The 18,936-nt window shown below is 38.5% G+C and overlaps 3 protein-coding genes across 3 annotated transcripts; 1 reads left to right on the forward strand and 2 right to left on the reverse strand.

The window, feature by feature from the left end:
- Window positions 1-807: 807 nt before the first annotated feature.
- Window positions 808-3,284, reverse strand: LOC123319114 (golgin-45). The gene is made up of 5 exons (XM_044905965.1): window positions 2,989-3,284; window positions 2,406-2,935; window positions 2,149-2,348; window positions 1,424-1,769; window positions 808-1,345 (listed from the first exon to the last, which is right to left on the reverse strand). Exons 1-5 carry the CDS (start codon window positions 2,996-2,998, stop codon window positions 1,187-1,189), a joined length of 1,245 nt encoding a protein of 414 aa, XP_044761900.1. The 5' UTR covers window positions 2,999-3,284; the 3' UTR covers window positions 808-1,186.
- Window positions 3,285-3,509: 225 nt separating this feature from the next.
- On the forward strand, window positions 3,510-4,270 carry LOC123319115 (28S ribosomal protein S24, mitochondrial). Its single transcript, XM_044905967.1, has 3 exons — window positions 3,510-3,671; window positions 3,724-3,907; window positions 3,972-4,270. The coding sequence occupies exons 1-3, from the start codon at window positions 3,642-3,644 to the stop codon at window positions 4,259-4,261; spliced, it is 504 nt and encodes a 167-aa protein (XP_044761902.1). The 5' UTR covers window positions 3,510-3,641; the 3' UTR covers window positions 4,262-4,270.
- Window positions 4,271-4,433: 163 nt separating this feature from the next.
- LOC123319401 (titin-like) lies at window positions 4,434-18,787 on the reverse strand. Its single transcript, XM_044906338.1, has 5 exons — window positions 18,593-18,787; window positions 18,256-18,462; window positions 17,757-17,833; window positions 17,490-17,687; window positions 4,434-15,451 (listed from the first exon to the last, which is right to left on the reverse strand). Exons 2-5 carry the CDS (start codon window positions 18,417-18,419, stop codon window positions 5,064-5,066), a joined length of 10,827 nt encoding a protein of 3,608 aa, XP_044762273.1. The 5' UTR covers window positions 18,420-18,462; window positions 18,593-18,787; the 3' UTR covers window positions 4,434-5,063.
- Between the last annotated feature and the right edge of the window lie 149 nt (window positions 18,788-18,936).

Raw genomic sequence — 18,936 nt, forward strand, 5'->3', positions numbered from 1 at the left:
TATTCTGGATACCTTTATGATATATGGATACATGAAAGTGTTCAAAATACGAAAAATAAGTGAATTTTAGAAGAAAATCTTGTTTTTTATATAAATAATATGTGTTGGTTGCAAAATGAACATATGCCGCCTTTGTGTGTGCCCCATTCAATGATTTATTATAAAAGAAATATCAGTTCAATAGATATAATAGAGTGATTGATTCCAGCTAACCTAGATTTAGTGAGGAAAACTCTTTTCTTGAGGGAGTTAATTACCCCCAGTACCCCAGAGTTGATGAGCCTCTGGTTACGGCTTGCGTCCATCATAGACAATCTCCATGTTCATTGTGCATGAGGCCTAAAATTTGTGTTCTGTGCCTAAAAGCAAAGTATGCTTGAATTATGGAGGGTCGCTCTACCCTCCATACCTAAAAGTCTAACTGCAATAGTTCGCGGTCAGCAACTCAAAATACACAGTGAACATAATTAACAGCATCATAATATCATATCATTAACTGTAGATAACCTCTAGCTATGGCGTCTAGATCGACGTTTACAGCGCCATCTAGGGACATTATCGGAATGAATGACATCATCAAACATGTTGATAAAGTCACTGTAGCCAAAGAGGAACTTTGTTCCTCTTTGCTGTAGCTCACACTAACCATAGCTATCTTATTTCCTTAATCACTAGTTTCTTCATCAAATTTTCCAAGGTTTGATGTAGTTTATAATAATCTCCGGGACATAGACGAGTCCAGACTATAAAATTTCATAACAAGCACTCCAGGCACTGGCTACGTTGAGGTCAGAAAAAAAGTAAAAATTTAACCAGTTCATGAAAATATATTTGGATATTTATTGGTAACAATATACAAGATTGAAACTGAATTACTAAAGTCAGTTGAATACTATGAAAACATTAACAGCTGCCCTAATTTCATCCTGAATGTCCCCAATTATCATAAGTTTGGCAAGTCTGTAAAGTTAGACTGTTAGTATATTTTCTCGAAAATACTTTTCAAAAGACTGAAAAGTTAGAGGCATTAGTGATAACATTAGAAAATTATGAAAAATATTTGAATACAAAAACATGCATAAATATCATCTATCTCAGATAGTCTCAGAAGTTCAATTGAGTTAATATGTATAGGTATAAATTCACTAGTTGTCTTAGTAAATGCACTAAGGTTCAAAATGAACTATCAAATTTCCTTGAATTCTCCTGTGCAATGGGAACAACATGAAGAATGCGGTTGATAATTTTGGAATGGTTGGTCGTTTGCAGCAGTTCCAGCCTCTCCTAACACAGCTTTGCACAATTCTTCATGATTCATTGATATAGTAATGGGATCTTGCAAAACCTAAAATAAATATTGATAGTCATTTACTGGTATGAATTGAAAATTCAATTAGATAATCTGTGAAATACAAAAGCATACTTTTCTAGCATGGTCTTCATTTTTAGTTGTCTGTGGCACTGCCATCATTTCATTGTAGTACTTTCCGAATTCTTCCTCGCTATATTTACAAAATTTATGGAACAGAACTTGACTCATTTCAAGATTGACATGTGATAAATGGATAACATCTGCAGACTTCAAAGATTTCAGTCTATTTGGATTTATATCCAAGTGTTTTGTAACTTCATTCAGGTTATAACAGGTTTTGATAAGGGATCTGTTAGTCTGGCGGCGATCCTCCAAAAAACTGTTCATCAAAGACTGCAATTCTTTGATTCTAATAGTCAATGCAGATTTCCACTTTGCTAATTCTTCCACCATCAAACTGAAAGAAATTATTTCTTTTACTTTTCAACTCATAAACCAAAAACCACCGATTCTGCGCAATCTATTTAATATAGTGGAAGCCACCAAGCTGTAAGTATACATAATTATCACTAAGAACTTACAATTATACATAATTCCCAATTCAAACTGACAATTATAGGTATACAATTGCCAATCCAAGTTGGCAATTACCAGTTCAAACTGGCAATTACTTATGTAATGTCAGTTTGAACAGTCAATCATGTGATATTGCCAGTTCGAAGTGGCAGCTATGTAAAACAAATACTAATGTGAATGTGCCAGTTCCAACCGGCAATTAAAATATTTTCTTTCTACATGTCTATTCAGTGCTTTCATACAATCTTATTAATACGAACCTTGATGCTAAAAATTTGCTTCTCCAAACCTCACACTGCCCAGAAAGCCACTCTGTCTGTTCTTGGTGTGTTGTCAAATGATTAGCAGATTTTAAAAGTGCTCTAGCCAGCTGAAGTTTGTCTTCAGTTAAATGTGCCACCCTTGTTTCCAAATCTTCACCTACTGCAGCTACCAGTAATGTTTTCAATTCGCTATTTACCTAAAACAGTTCAATATATCCTATACATGAGAAAGAAACAAAATTTTCAATATTCACTTGAGTTTGTAGCTTCAACTGATTTTCTAATACATTATTACTTTCTCTCAAATTATTAATATCATTTTCATAATTTTTCCTTTCTCTTTCCCAATCCTTTTTAGAAATCACTATGTCTTCTTCTTCCCTAGTATCTTTAGCCAATTCAGCAGTTCTCATATCACTCATTTGTGTAACGAGATGATGAATTTCTATGTTATTCTTAGATACTTTTGCGGGTAGAGGTAAGGGTTTCTTTTTCTTCATAACTATAGGATGAACAGCGCCCTTGTATGGCTCATACGGAATAAATTTGGGTTCTTTTGGCTTTCTTGTGAGGTATTTAGTTCTCTTTTCCTTTGGAATGTACATAGGGACTGTTTTATAGATTTTAGATGAAGGAATAATAGGTCGCATGGATTGTAAAATGATGGGAGATGGTTTTTCGGGTAACTGAAAGTGAAACTCTTTCTTTAGGCCTTCTGTAGTTAGCTCCAGCTCTGAACGGTCCATTCCATCACCTAATGTACGTTCTTTGGTTATTTCGTAAGCTGAAACCAATTCCCATGATGGCGGGTTTAAGTATAGAAGTGTAAGTACTTACAGGTACTCATTTTGCAATGTGAAACGAAGTGTTTGTATAATACAGTTAAAAAATATACTAAGAAATCGAATTATTAGCATGTATTGATTTTAGATACATTATACTTGGATGAACTAAGTCATCCTAAATGAGAGTACTAAGAATGGTTAGATTTATTAATTTAAAACACTCCAAGAGACAACACTGTCTCTGTAACACTCTTTGAATGAATTAACCAACCTATTTACTTCGAAATGAATATATGTGATGGTAAAAGTAAATATTTATTTTTTCCCTGTATCCTGTTGTCAAAATCATATGGCAGCAACAAAAAAGGTTAGATATGATTAGCTAAGACTACTGGAGATTAGAACTACCACCAATCCAAAACCTAAAACTTGATTTACAGTGATGGGAGGTTCTATCCGAAAAAAATCGTTCAGTTAGTATTAAAATACTTCAATTAGTTTTCCTGAAGAATATTCCGAATACTTCGTTTCAAATTATTTCATGATCACGATACGTGAAAGAATAGGTAGGAACAATGGTAGTTCAAAATAAAAAATATAAAAGTATCCTAACCTATAATATAAAGGACTGAGGACTGGAAAAAATTTTAAATTTTTCGAATTATCTGAAAACAATTGTTCTGATACCCGATTGCAGATTGAAACATGGCACTCAGTCCACATCTCATGAAATTTGTGAGCAGGTTTTTGTAGTTTTCATCCATAATAGTTATTGATAAATTTGTAGGTATCTGAAAGCTTAAAAGTTCGATCAGTAGCCAATAGAATTATTCACACTTCCTCAACTCTTCAAAAATGTCAATCTGGGCGTTACAAGAAAACACTCAAAAACGATTTTCCTCTCACGTATGAAATGGCAAATCCTCCTCATGCTATCGCTCATAGGAAGTCCTGGAATTCATGGAACACAAGTAAGATCAGTGCTGAATTACATGAATTTTCCTTCTAAACTCCAATTCAACAATTTCTTTCTAGCCAATTTGGATGGAGGTTTGAGAGCATCAGAGACCGCAGTAGAAGATGTATTTATTAGAAAATTCATGGTCGGCACATGGCATGCACTATTTGTGAGCGAAATAATCATCAAAAGACAACATAATATTATCAGAATTGCTGGAATACTGAGGAGGAGTGTCAGTGCAAGGAAAATGTATTTCCTGATTGGTTACACTGAAGAATTACTGAGTTTCTGGCTTCAATGCCCCGTTAAATTAGAATTACAGACTGTTAATGATAAGAAAGATGTTGTGTTCAAATATATTTAGTTTTGACAAATAATTTCTGCTTTCTCAAAAATTCAATTTAATAAATTCAAGTATTTACGAATTGAAAGATTTAATCACGAGTTAGTGAACACAAATTAATTTTTTTCCTAGAAATCCACCTGACCTGAGTGAATATAATACTAATTTTTGGGGATGGGGAAAAAACAAAAGATTTAAATAATTAACTTTTATTTTATGAAACTATAATACATAAAGTAAATTGATAACATCTCGTAGAAGATGCAACATCTATATGCTTAAATACTTATTGATTAAAATAACTGAAAAAATAGCCTGAAATGATCAGATTCAGTTTGAATGTCACACAATGACACAATCTATTCTCTAGAGAAACATTCATGGAGACAACAGATAGGCTTTAAAGTGTGCAATAGGTAGTCATTATCTACAAACTAAATATATCAAAAAAATAAAATAAAATAACATATATAAATTGAGTTTGAAGAAAAATTCCAATAATTGTTATGTACAATTCGTACATGAATAACAATATTCTATTTACAAAATCCAGAATTATAACATTCTTTCATGAAAAGTAAGCTCCTCTGTAGTGCCATAACTCTAATCTGAAAAACATGAGACTGCCCGACGTAAAAACTAAAATATAACTGTATAAAATCTTCCAAAAGTAGAAAGGGTCCCTTTCCAAAAATAGAAAAAAAATTTGCACCAATCAAGCTGCAGACGAGAGTGACAGCACTACCGCTACATCCCAAGACCTTAATTAACATTTACATGCTATGTACAACTGCTCAATTAATAAAAAAACTTTCAGTCAAATTTACAGTGTTTTGTCTTGGGAAACAGAACTCGAGGAATCACTAGATTGCGACGAATCTTTGAAGTCTGAAACAATTTGGGATTGCACTGGAATTTCCAAAGAGTTATCGTCTGTAAGCAGGCCTGATTCTGCCGATGATATACTCGATTTTTCTTCAGACGCGTTCTGCGATTTGGCGTTGTTCAAAAAGTTGATACCTTCGTTTTCCATTGGTATATCGAACATTTCTGGGGGTGGTTCACTCAGGGAACTGCACATTTCTGCGCCCAAAGTACACAATCCTTCTTCCATAAATGTGCCGCCTGATGCCATTCTTCTGGAGATCAGATTTTGTCTTGATCCTCTCGCGATATTATGCTTCTTTGATGGTACCGCGGATGGCTCTGTTCTGGTTAGATTAGCTGGTGCATGCGTAACCCCCGACTGAGTAGATGCGTGTGATTCTTCCATATCATCGGTTAATAGGGGCATGCTGCCCGTGAAATTCTTTTGACTGATTTCTGTATGCTCCGATACGCCTAGGTTAGGTAACGAGTATACAAACGATGGGCTGTTCATGTCCGACGTCACAGATATGGTTTCGGATATGGGCAAAGATAATTCCAAGTTGCTCTGGAGATCGCTAGCCATCAAAACTTGCTGGTGAGAGACCGTCTGCGAAATATTGGGGTCTGTTATCGTTATCGGTAAATCTACATTTTTGGGAACGTGCGTCGTTAATATGTCGGCTTCCTCATCTGGAATTCTCTTGCTATTTGTACTTGGTACCTCTAACGGTGTCATAATGGGAGAATTCAGTGTTAAACTGGTCTCTAAAACATTACCAACATTCATCGGAAATAAAGTCTGTCCAGGGCTCAACTGGGAGTGCGTCAATTTACCCTGACTAGTAACATGATCCTGCTGGAAGACGTCAGTATCCGCCAGTGCAGCCGCTAGAATGTCCTGGTTTTTCACAGCGTGTGTAGAGAACATGGGACTGCCTTGCTCGATGTTCGCGTTCGCTTGAAGCATGGCGGCTTCGTTCGGTTCGGTGTTGATTAAAATCTGCTGTCCGTCGGCCTGAATCAAGAACGAGTTTCCTTCGGCGCCGGCTAATATGTTGGCCAAGTCTGTGCTTCCGTCGCTCAGGGAATCTAGGAATTTCTGGGTGGCGACCGGATCGCCTGTCAATATGATCTGTTGCCCAGGTTCGCCGTTTATGTTGCACGTCACTTGGACCTGGGCAGCGGCTTGTTCGACTGGCGGTACGACCCGTTGCTCGGGCTTAGAAGGCACTATCTGCTGTTGCACTTCCGGCTTAGGCTTCTCTTGGACCGTCGTTGTGGGCGGGGCTGCTTGGAGTTGCGCCGTTTGATTAACGTTATCTTTAGACGTTCCGGCGTCCATCTGAAGCACCATGTTACTAAGATCGCCGCCAGCCAATCCCGCTAAACTGGGATCTAAGGACATAAGCGCCTCGTTGTTCAATGGCGTCAAATTACCGGTTTCGTCCAGCGTGACTAGCATATAAGACTGCGGTTGTCCGTCGACCGTTTCGCTGGGCAGAGCCAAAATTTGCCCTTCGGTGATCGTTGTCTGATTTCCCATATTATCCTGTATTACCAACTGGTGAAGAGGCCTGTCCGGTTTGTTTTGAGCTGGTTTACTTTGGCTCGCTTGTTTCGGCAAATCTTCCTGTTTCTTTTCCTGTCTGATTGGTGTTAACGGGGGAACCTTGGGTTCATTTAACCTCGATGGACCGGAAATCGTTGATGTAGAAGAATGGGGTAGTTTAGGTTGAGCAACGACCGTTTGTTTCGGCTCTGGCCTCTTGACCACTGGTTTTCTTGCAGGAACAGTATGTGGTTTACTGGTGATTGTAGCTCTCGCATTGGCCTCCTGTTGTTTCAGCTGGGCCTTCATGCTACTAACCTTGATAGCCTCCAGCTGTTCCGCGACCTGCTTATCCAATAAAGCCTCATTCGTCCCTTGGATCTTCCTGACGGTTTGGCCATGTTGATTCGTTATCAAAATTGTTTTCTGTTGGGGTTTGTTCACTGGCTGTCCAGGCATATGTATTTTTTGTGTGGTTTTACGTGGCGGTACTATCTTCATCTGGGGAGAAGCAACCTGAGAAGCGCCAACGGTTGTCTTCACCAATTTCGGCGATTGAACCTGACCGGACAATTTGGATGTCGACGCCAGCGTGGTACTTTGAACTTTGGCGAGTTGGGACTTTTGGGCGGCCGTAGCACTCTTGACCACGGTCTTTCCCGGTAGCTGCATGCCGAACATTTTCTGTTGGGCGGGCGTCAACAGCAGCCTCTGCTGTTTACCCTGCTGATTCGTGAAGATCATTATCTTGTGGCCTGTGGACTCCGACGGGGCGCTTGCTGTACTCGATGCTGCACACGTGACTGGAACTGTTTTTCGCAGCAGATTAGGTTGTTTCTTCATCATCTGTGACGGACGGTTAGCGCTCTCTGACACCACAACGAATTTGCTGGTTTTAGAGCCAACGACCGGGGTCACTTGCCTGATGATCTTCTGCGCTGGTCTTGGAGTTTGCAGAATTTTCGGTGTCGTTCTCTTCAAAACGGGCATTCTCACTGTAGGCGAACCTGCGGCGGGCGTTGACGTCATCGGTACTGTCTTAGTTACCAGTTTGGCATTGGTCGGAGTCTTTTTCTCTATTATTATTTTCATGTTCTCGCTGGCGGGACTCGCTTTTTGAGATTGCTCGCCCAAAACTATTGGCATATTCTCGAGGGTTTCCGGTGTGAGTAGTTCATCTGATAAAACGATGGGCATGGAATTTATATCGAAATCTACATTATCCTCAGCACCAATCGGTAGCTTGTTTGTTGGAATTGTTTCGCTTGCCGGCCTGATGATGGTCTGATTTAGGATTTTGGCTTTCCCAGATTTTCTGATACCTACAATCTGTTTATTGGCGTTCGTAACGAATTGTTTCGGAGAATTTACTGGTATCTTTGATGTCGATGACGATGGCACCTTCTGGGACAAGAATGTTTCCTCTTTCTTGGGTTCAAGTTTGGGAGTTTTGGTGATAACATAAGGTTCGATATCTTCCACATCTTCATAAGCTCGCTTTCGAACGATAGCAGCAACTTCTCTCGCAGGTCGTATGATTTTCTCCGATAAAATTATAGCTTTGTTCATAGATTTGGGAGGAAGAGCCGTGCTGGTGTTCGCTGTTTTGCTTTTAATGGCTGCCTTCAATAGATTCTTCGGACTCGATATTTGTTCTAGTTCCCTCGTTTTCGTCTCGGCTTCCTTGATCTTCGAGATCGGATCTTCTTTCTTGTCGCTGGTCAGTCTACTTAGTAACTTTGACATTTCAGGTTCATTCTTCGGCATAGCACGCTCTTTACTTAATTCGTTGTTGATACCGGCAACTTTCATCACTTCTTCATTTATTTTTGTACATACTATTTGAGACGGAATGTGATCTTCTAAATCGCACATATCTGTAACAGTCGAACTCTTAGCAGTGTTGTAGATAACCATAGGCTCATTAACTACTGGAATTTGTTCAGTGGTAAAGAGTTGACTTTTTCGATCATTTTTCTTTGTAGCATCTTTTCCCTTGCCTCTAACTGTCACAGATTCCGGGGACTTAGTGGGGGGTTTAACTTCACCGGAAACAGATAACAAATCACTGGTGGCTACCTTACTGCTATCTTTTTTATCTGATTTAGTTTTCACAACATCTATTTTGTCTTTTTGGGTTTCAGTCTTTTCGTTTTTAATTTCTGGTTGAATGCTTGGCGCACTGCTTAGACCACTATCAATTTCGAATTCCTTTGCCACATTTGAAATATCCTCCAACACTGTTTCTTTTTTCTCGACAATTTGACTTTTCACTGTATCGTCGATCGTTTTCTTGCTTTCGTCACAAATAATAGTTTCTATTTTATTATTATATGCTTCATGTTCTTCACTTCCACTATTTACAGCGGCTTTGTCTTCATGTTTATCGATTTGTGGTTCTTGTTCAATACTTTCAACAATCACCTCTTCCGATTCGTTATTAACCATCTGTTCTTTATTGTCGATAATCTCGCATATTTCTTTAATGGTTGACTCTTTTTCACTAACGACCTCTTTTTCTTTTACTTCATCTTCCACACTCTTACTATCGAGCGACTCCGTAATGTTTTGAATTTTTTCTTTCCTGAAAGCCTCAAAGCTGGCATCACTACTATCGTCCGAGAAATCCATGGAGAAATTCAAGAGTGTCATGGGTTTTTTGCTGGGCATACTAGCCGTTATTTCCACTTGTCCTTCGGCCAACTCCTTCTCTGAAACAACAGTCAAGTTTCCGTCTATGGAAACATATTCGGTCTCTTCTTTCTTATTCTCATCCAGAGGGAAATTTTTCGTTATGATTTCGGTTTTTGAAATGTCAATGTGATCCTCTTCGTGCTTATTCGAATGCTCTCTTTCTATGACAGGCGCAAGTAAATTTGAATGCTCACCTACTATTAGCTCAGGTGCATCTGGATGCTGTCTTTTCTCGGCAGGCGCATGTGCTTTAGATTCCGGTTTCCATTCTTCCAACACCTCGGATGTTTCGATATCACTTGTGAAAGAAACTTCACAGACTTCCACAGTATTGCATTCAGGAGTCGAGTGTATCTTGGATGGTGAAATACAAGTAGTTAAATCTTTATTTTCAGTCACATTAGTTTCTGGTTTCTTTTGGCACAATTCTCCTGATTCCTCAGAAACTGGTACACTTTTTGAGGGTGCATCATCGATATGGGTAATGTCTACATCTTCTGTTTTTTTCTCTATGTGCTCTATATCAATTTTTTCAACTGTATTAACTATCTCAGGGGTTTTTTCAGTCTTTGTTTTTGGTGTTTCTGTCACATCAATATTCTTTGTGGTGATGGTTTCAGTTTTTGCCGAGCCACAAGGGATTTTCTTCTTGGGAAGAAGCGTGTGATCGTTTTTGATAGTTTTAATTCTGGGAAGAACTCTGGTCTCTTTTTTCTCGTCAGCTTCGTCGAAAATGCTACTAATTTTCGATAAAAATTGTTTCTTTAACTTGAAAACGATTGGAGACTTCCCGGTGATCAGGGATGTCTCAGGCTTTACTTCTTGTGATTTTGCCTTTTCGGTAATCAAGGATGATGTCTCAGGCTTTGCCTGTTCAGTAATCAAGGATGTCTCAGGCTTTGCCTCTTCTAGTTTTGTCTCAGACTTTGCCTGTTGTGGTTTTGCCTTTTCGGTGATCAAGGATGGTGTATCAGGCTTTGGCTCTTGCGGTTTCACCTTTTCGTTAATCAGGGATGATGTCTCGGACTTTGCCTCTAGTGGTTTTGCCTTTTCGGTAATCAACGATGATGTAGTAGTCTTTGCTTCTTGTGGTTTGGCCCTTTCGGTAATAAGGGATGATGTCTCAGGCTTTGCTTCTTGTGGTTTAGCCTTTTCGGTAATCAAAGATGATGTCTCAGGCTTAGCCTCTTGTGGTTTAGCCTTTTCGGTAATCAAAGATGATGTCTCAGGCTTTGCCTCTTGTGGTTTAGCCTTTTCGGTAATCAAGGATGACGTCTCAGGCTTTGCCTCTTGTGGTTTCGGCTTTTCGGCAACAAGGGATGATGTCTCAGACTTAGCCTCTTGTGAATTCGCCCTTTCGGCTTCAAGAGATTTCTCTCTCTGTTGATTGAGTTCGAAATCTTCAAAGGACTTCACGAATCTCTTTTTGGGATTGGTCAGTTTTGTAGCAACTTCGTTTGTTTTATCGACAGATTTGATTGGGGGATCTAGAATATTTGTGGTTGTTTCTTTAGTGGCATCCAGTGACTTTTCTTCCTTTTCCGTTCTGGCCTTTTCAGTTAGTAAATAAGTTTTCTTCGCTTTGGGAGCTGATGAACTGGTTGATGCTTTTTTATTTGGCGATGTTGCTTCAAGTTCAGTGTTACTTTTTTCAGCTGACGTTGTCGCAATATCCAGAGTTTCTTCAAGGGCATTCATCAAGGCATTAGTAGCTTTGTCACCTTTCTCTGGAGTATCGAATATCGATCCAACCTTTTGTCCTATGAGAAATTCCACTTCATTTGATGATTTTTGTTCCATGTTTGGTTCCTCATAATGCGTTATTCTAGCCACTTGACTCTCAACGGAGTCCATCAGGTCAGGCGCGAGTTCAAACGATGAATTCTTTGAAGCATTTTCAACTTGAGTTGCGTCATTCTTCGTATTTTCCTCTAAAGACACATCTAAGGATTCTTTTTGGTCACTTTCCAACTCTTTATTCTTCTCGACGAACATATTGTCTTCATTAAGTACAGGAAGTGGCGAACTTCCGAATATCAATTCAATTTGTGCAGCATTTTTGTCAGCAAGGTCCGATGTTTCCTTTCCAGAAAATATATCACTCATCTCCTTTTGACTTGTCTCATCAATGTACAAAGATGTTTGGGAATTGTCAACGCTAGCTGTTGTAACTTTTGGAGCTTCAACTTCTGAGCTGTGGGGTTGGCTAACATCTTCATTCTTTATTTTATCCCAGCGACTCTTTTTTCGTTCGTGATTATTACTTGTCTCAGTTTTTTCCTTTTGATCCCATCTGCTTGGTTTTCGTTGTTTTTTGACAACTGTCTTTGTACTCTTTTCAGTTTCTTCTTTCTTCTCCTCCGGCATTTTCGGCGCCTCATTTGTTTTCTCTTTAGTATCAAGATTTTCTGTCTGTTTAGGAACGTCCTCTGAAGCATTATGATCTATTCTTTGTTGAGGGATTTCAATTTTTTCATCCAGTACTTCACCACCTAGATTTTTACTGATTGAAAGTTCTTTTTCAGGTTTCATTTCAGTTTTTTCTCCTATTTCAGACTGTTCTCGAACTAATGTTTCAGGCATTTGAACCACAGGTATCTCTTGTTGCAATTCGCCAGCCTCAATTACAAGTTCATTCTGTACATGTTCCATCTTTTCTTGAGGTTTTTGGGTGTCTTCTAGTGTTGTTTCTGATGCCGAATGAACCAATGTTTGCTTCTCAACAAGGTTTTTTCTTTCCTCGGAGTTAGTTTCATTTTCGGTTTCCTTCATTTTGTCTTCGGTAGTTTCATTTTTAACCTCGGTAGAAGTCTGTGTCAGTTCTGAAGAATTCTCAGTTTTATTAGTTTCTTCAGAAGTTCCAGTGTCGGCGACTTCCTCATAGGAATGTTTCAATTTTCGTTTGTGGCCGTAAGTTCTTCTTTTTTTGAGATCCTTCTCATCGTAATCGAATGAAAAAATGCTCTTCAATTCTTCCCGTTTTTGCTCTTTCGTTTTACTGATATGTCCAGATATGGCGAACAGGTCTCTTATAGGATCGATTCTATCTTGTTTTGAGGGCTTGGCTGATTTTTTGGAACTTGATTGTGGTTCGACATTTTCTTCTTTGTTTGATACGGCACCATCCTCGTGTTTTTTCGCGATAGGGAGTTCCGTATCTTTGACCTCCGGGGAAGTGAGAGAATCTTGGGAATTCTTACTCGATCTGCTTTGTCTTTTGGAACTACGACTAGAGGAAATGTGAACTTTGGGATCGTTTACCACTTCTTTCACCGGCGACACATTGGATTTTTGTGGATGTGGATCAACCCGATCGGTCTTTTTATCTTTCCGACTACTCCTTCGAGGTACATTCTCTTCCTGTTCCCTACTGCTAGGTACTTCAAGGTCGGAACTAGGTGCGGCTTTCGAACTACCGGATTTCCTCGAATTCGAACTATCTTTCGAATGTTTCACGTTATGTTCGTCATGTTGATCTTTCTTGCCAACTTCAGAAGAATCATGCTTTCCTTTTTCATGCCTACTCGATCTTCTGCCACTCCTCGAACTCCTATGCGAAGAATCTTCTGGCGTTGAACCCGATTCATCTTTTTTCTGATCCCTCTCGCTCCTACTAGATCTCTTCTCTTTCCTGGAACTCCGATGGGATCTACGATCTTTTTCGTTTTTCTCTGAAATTTCATCAGAGGTTTCTTCGGCGTTCGGCTTTTCTTCTTTCTGATCGTGTTTGGGTCTCTCTTTTCGTTTCTCCTCTTTAGTGGTAGTGGTTTTGGCATTCAGTTGGGAATTTTCTTTTTCCACCTGCTCATTTTCGACCGTGGGCACCGAAAGAAGTGAAGGGCCACTATTGCTTTCGGAATTCGATATGCATTCGATATTATTTTCAGAATTTTCCTTGGAAGATTCAATCTTGAGTGTTGAATTCTCGGTATGCATAGTGACATTTTCCTTCACTTCCACCGTTCCAAGGATTACATTGTTTATTTCTTCTTGAGTTGGAATTTTCTGATCAAACGACGTTTCATCCTGTGTTTTTTCATCTTTTTTTATTGTACTTCTATCCCACCTAGACTGCTTTCTTGCTGATTTCTGTTGCTCCCTCTTATTTTTTTCTGGCGAAGAAGAACGTCTGGATTCTTCAACTTTCGATGTTTCGGCGTCCTTACTACGTCCTCTCCTCGGTGAAGAATCCTCCTTCACATTGGAGGACCTGGAATAACCCCTAAGAGTCTTGCGTCTTTTCGTATCAGGCCGTTGTTCTTCTTCAACTTTGGCCTCAACATGATTCAACTCAACTTCGGTGTCCATTTCGACTTTGTTTTCGATTTTGGCAACTGATTCTTCAGCTGGGTTTTTTTCCTCAGAAACGCTCAGAGGCTCATCAACTGTTGGCGTTTCTAACACCACAACTTCTTCAATCACTTCCGTTTCTAGTTTCTCATCGTCCGCAATTACAATTTCTTCAGCTACGACATTTTCTTGGTTCACATCCTTATTATCAAGCGTTTTATTTTCAACAATCAGGGTTGATTCTTCATGGGTCTTTTCTGGTTCTTTAGAATTACTTTCAGTGGTTACTTCTTCTGCAGCAACAATGGGGATATCTAATGGCACTTTTTTATCTGTTAGCTCAGAAGAATCCTTGTCTTTTTCTGAATTCTCAGATTCTGCTGCTTGCTTCATAAGTAACGCATCAATGGCCGACTCGGTAATTTCGGGTTTAGTTCTGGATGACTTTCTGCCCTTTTTGGTGTATTTGCTCTTTCCTTTCTCCTTGGGCGCTTCTGATTCCTCATCCTTCAACTTCTTTTCTTCTATCGACTCAGGTAGTGCCTCCACCGTTAACGTGACATCGTCTACAGTATCAATTATTTCAATCGTTTCTTCAACTGATTGCGCTTCTTCCAATTTTTCAGGTTTTTCAGGCAATGCAGTTCTTTCCTCAGTAACTTCGGCTTCGATCAAATCCGATGATTCACCCTTGTGTTTATCCGGGTATTTTACAGTCCTAACAGCGTGAAAATTTTGCTCAGTCTTCAAGATGTTGGGAACGTCCGGAATATCCAAATGTTCCGTCGAGTCCATCAGGGACTGGTAAGTCTTCTCCAGGTTTTCAGTTTCTCTGTCTTCCTCCGTTGAGGGCGCGATCAACTTGGCCAATTCTTCCGATTCCTCGAGGATCTTCTTTTTCCTTTTCTCCTCTTCCTCGTCCACATTTTCGTCTTCCATTTCCACAGTTTTCCGACGTTCGGAAATCGGGATAACTCTGGGTATTTTCCTTCCGGAAGTTGCATCCGGTATTTTGGTTTCCTCCTCGTCTTCTTCGAAATCGAAACAGGATTTATTTGGACTTTTTTCAGCCTTATCGTCAAGGGGTTTGTCGGGTTGTTCGGTGGGTGTGTCCAATTCAGGATCTTCAGTTATGTCTTTCGTTATTCTGGTCGAATCCAGATCCTCATCGGTGAGCTCTAGCCCGAAAGAGGATTCTACTGACAGGTTGTTGGCGGTAACTTCGGAAATCTCTTGTGATTCGTTTAGCGTAGTATCCACCGTCGTATCTTTCTCATTAGAATCCTCGTGATTGCTTTCGTCGTCCCAATCTGCTATTATATCGATGCATATATCCTTCTTCTCCTCGATCTTCGATTGGGCTGGTTTTTTCGTGTATTTACGAATCGTAGAATCCTTAGCGGTGAATGAAATGTCATTTTCGCTCCTCTCATCGTCGGCCAGAACGGATTCGTCGACCTTCTTCTTCGTGTATTTCCTCTTGGTCTTCGTTTTCTTCTCGTCCCCAGAAAGATCGTCGTCGCTCAGAGCTTTCTTCCTCTTTCGTTTCTGTTGTTTCTTTATCGGCTGCCTGGATTGGAAGCTCACGTCTTTCACGTGACAACTGGTGTGCTTCATTAAAATGCCCAATCTGTCGGTGGAGAACTGACATATCGGACAGGTGAATTTGTTGAACGTTTCCACTCTAGTTACGACGGTAGGCGTATCTTCGTCCGTTTTTTCAGCATCTTCCTCCGTTGGGATTAGGACGCGTGCTTCGTAGTCATCGTAGCCGAGAAACCTTCTGTGAGTGATGATGGGCTCGGATTCTGAAAAAAATTCCTATGTTCCATATATCCTACGTAAAATTGGAACTTAACGTAGGTTTCCGTGATAATGAGCCATATTCACGAAAGCTAGTGATGTCTATTGGCATGTTCGTATTATGTAACTCAAGAGGTTCCTCAACTAGGGAAAAAGTATCATACAAGTACATATTCCGTCATTATGGCAGATGTCTATTGGAAAAAGCACCGAAAAAGTTACAGAAGGGATCAATATTTCCAGTATTCAAAACAATCTAACCTCCACTATTCCAAATTAGAATTGGCACAAAAACAAACTGCTCGTCAAAAGTTAAGTATATTGATGCATTTATCCGTATCATCTTAAATATATTCTATCTATTACATAACCCTATAAAGATTATAGAAAAGTCTTCTGGTTCATTGTGAAGAAAGTTTTCATAAAGTTTAAACATATCTTGTCTGTGTGTCAGGAATTCATATTCAAATTTCAATAAAGTCAAACGATTCTACACAAATAAACCTGGAATATTCCTTATGCCAAGACAAGTTTTGTCTGATGACAATGCCAACACACAGTAGAAGAGCGGTTTCAACTCTTTTGGTGTGAAAACAGATCTTAAGAAGCCACAAGTACTTCAAATTCCCCAAGCACAGTCAGAAGATGTCCCCATGAAATCAATTTAACACTGAGTACTTGAAATGGGTTTTTCAGGAAATAGGTTGAAATCATATTCGAAATGTGAAGTCAGGAAAAATATTTTAAATAAAATACTTCATTTTTGTCTGAAGGAAAATTCCCCATCATGTTTGAGGTGGAGTTTCAATGGCAGAACTGATTAGTACCAAGAATTATGAGACATACAATATTATGTTGATGAAGTTATCAACGGAGTAGTCACACAATTTCAGGCAGCTATTGACGAAATCTTCGTTTTTCTAGATGGTTAAGGACTGTCACATAGATCCCGACAACCAATTATTGCTGAGAGAAACAGGGTATTCCACATCTAGCACATTTTATTTCCAAGCCTGACCTAAATCCGATCTAGAATGCTTGGGACCAATTACAAAAAGCCTCAATGCTCTCAGACCATAGCCAAAACGCTTCAACAGCTCGGATAATTTTTGACACAACTTTGGCAACAAATTGAGCGAGATTTTCTCAATAACTTTGTGGAAAGCATGCAGAGAAAATGCCAAGTAGTTATTGATGCATGTAGAGGTCACACTTTGTATCAAGGGTGAATAGAACTATGAATTTTAGACATTTTCATGATTTCGGTTTTCGTAAAATTTTATCAAATATTTAGCTACTGTGAATACATCATTTCCTTGAAATCTTATTACTCTAACCTGCAAAACTCTAAATAAACATATTCCAAAAAGGAAATTGGGTTTTCCTGAATAGAAAACAAAAATGTATCCAATATTCTTAACTTTTGACAAGCATTTTATTAGACCAATTCCTAAACTCTCGTATTCAGATTGTGAATAATTTTGCAAATTTCGAGGATCAGGAAATATCAGTTTAGTTTTTGTAAAGTAACTAATACATAGATAGTGCCACTTGTCGGGAAAAAAGTCTTACTCCCAATGACAACATTGAAATATGTTGGAAGAGTTTCTCGATAAAGAAAACTGCGAAAATACTCAACTAATTTTGAGAAATTGGACTTATTAATTTGAATTGTTGCAAGAAAAAAATATTCATTTAGTGAATCGATATATAATTATCCCAAAGGGATGAAGATGAAATAACGAATCCTACAAAAACAATCATTTCACTACGACAATGTTATGGCGAATTTGGGACTGTGTTCTTCTGCTTGAGATTGAAAAATATAAACTTTGGGCAGGAATACCATGACAAAGAAATTACCCAATGTGTTTGATGTTCATAGTTGAATATTTCATAATTCAAGACACTAATAAGACTCACCGTGAACAGTCTCTACAATTTTTTCAGATCTGATTTTATGTCACCCAAAAATTATTGAATCTGGTTTGAAATCAATAAATACATATGATAGTTGATTCAAAGGTAAAAATCATTACTCACTGATTGCTCGCCCCTTATGTGATTCTCTGGGTTTCTTGACTGTAGGTGAACCGAAAATTTCTGCAGCATAATTTCTCTTACGTTCAATAGTGAAGACAGGATCACTCAATATATTTGCGTTACCTCCAGTCTTCACTTCTGCAGCACTAACGTCTTTAGGGAAAGATGTCATCTTTGGATTTTTGGCTCTAAAAGCATCTAAAAAAAATCATCAATCAGTCTGTTCCGAGGGTACTAGGGAAGTATAGAGTATAAGATTTAACCTACCCATTCCTTTTTTGATAAAATCGTATTTTCTTTCACAATTGTAAGGGTGAATACCTTCAGGGGTTTTGACAAATTCGCTGAAAATCAAACGAGATATATGTACTGAACTGACTACATCCAAGTAAAATCGTTAAAAGTTTCTGATAACATGCAATAATCGTCATTTCAATCAAGTGGTCATTTCCCATCATTATTGTTCTAAATCAAGTCGGTATCAACAGTATTCAGATAAAAACCGGATAAATAAGAGGGAATATAAGCAAGTTTCAAATATCGCTTAATATGAATATGACTCATTGTTGAAAAACTTTTTCATGTTATTACCTGTATATTCTACTGAGTTTATGTTATTTATTATCTCTATCCTTGAATAGAGCTACACTTCCAATCATCAAACTTTTCATGTTGTTGCACCATTTATATATCGGTACAGGTCTAGTGTTCAGCATTGCATATTACAGGAGTAAGAAAAGGCAGCAAATATGTAATGTTTACTTACTAATATCCATCATCGTCAAAAAACTTCACGATAGCTACAGGTTCTCTCTTCAAAGATTCAATAAGATCCTCTGGTACACTTGTCTTGTCTACAACTTCCCCTGGCCACCAGAATGGACCCAGTTTAACCCAGACAATATCGCTGGGCTTGTAATAAACCTCCATTTCATTAAGTGTCTTCTTTGATACAAATGATTCAGGTAACCCACTGAAAGATCATTCGCATTCATATAACTGACTTTGAAAACACCACAATTTTGTTATGATTGATGTTTTGACATGAACTGCACTGCATTTAGAAGTCGTCGACATCGTTCATTTGAATAATTATGACTTACCTTAACTAAAGTTATATAGTTGCTTGCATACACTTCAATAGTTATTAATCACTGTCTTCGAAATCAACAAATCTCTTTTTTGTTGATTTCATTCGGAAAATTCTGATAGATTCTTCATATTTTAAGAATAATAAAAGATGTCTAACTTCACTTGTCTGTCAGACGTACGTGATACCATTTTGCTTGGCGTCGTCGGAATACCAACAAAATCGCAACAAAATTATTGAGGTTATTGGAAGAAATTAATATTTTTTATAGGACGTTAAAGGCTATTCTATCCTTTTTATACGGTAAAAATAAATTTTCAGTTTAACTGAAGATCATCACTTCCACCGGTTATGTTT

This window comes from Coccinella septempunctata, chromosome 8 (assembly GCF_907165205.1).
Source record: "Coccinella septempunctata chromosome 8, icCocSept1.1, whole genome shotgun sequence".
Classification (NCBI taxonomy): domain Eukaryota; kingdom Metazoa; phylum Arthropoda; class Insecta; order Coleoptera; family Coccinellidae; genus Coccinella; species Coccinella septempunctata.

Excerpts from the sequence above, each read along its gene's own strand:
- LOC123319114 (XM_044905965.1), bottom strand. Across the intron at positions 1,770-2,148 it reads AGCAAATTTTTAGCATCAAG|TTTGATGGTGGAAGAATTAG; the intron begins GTTCGTATTAAT and ends AATTTCTTTCAG. Across the intron at positions 1,346-1,423 it reads ATGAAGACCATGCTAGAAAA|GTTTTGCAAGATCCCATTAC; the intron begins GTATGCTTTTGT and ends TATTTATTTTAG.
- LOC123319401 (XM_044906338.1), bottom strand. The coding sequence starts at position 18,419 with ATGGAGGTTTATTACAAGCCCAGCGATATTGTCTGGGTTAAACTGGGT. Across the intron at positions 17,688-17,756 it reads TTTTATCAAAAAAGGAATGG|ATGCTTTTAGAGCCAAAAAT; the intron begins GTAGGTTAAATC and ends GATTTTTTTTAG. Across the intron at positions 15,452-17,489 it reads ACATAAGGGGCGAGCAATCA|AATCCGAGCCCATCATCACT; the intron begins GTGAGTAATGAT and ends AATTTTTTTCAG.
- LOC123319115 (XM_044905967.1), top strand. The coding sequence starts at position 3,642 with ATGGCACTCAGTCCACATCTCATGAAATTT. Across the intron at positions 3,672-3,723 it reads GTCCACATCTCATGAAATTT|GTATCTGAAAGCTTAAAAGT; the intron begins GTGAGCAGGTTT and ends ATAAATTTGTAG. Across the intron at positions 3,908-3,971 it reads CTGGAATTCATGGAACACAA|CCAATTTGGATGGAGGTTTG; the intron begins GTAAGATCAGTG and ends ATTTCTTTCTAG.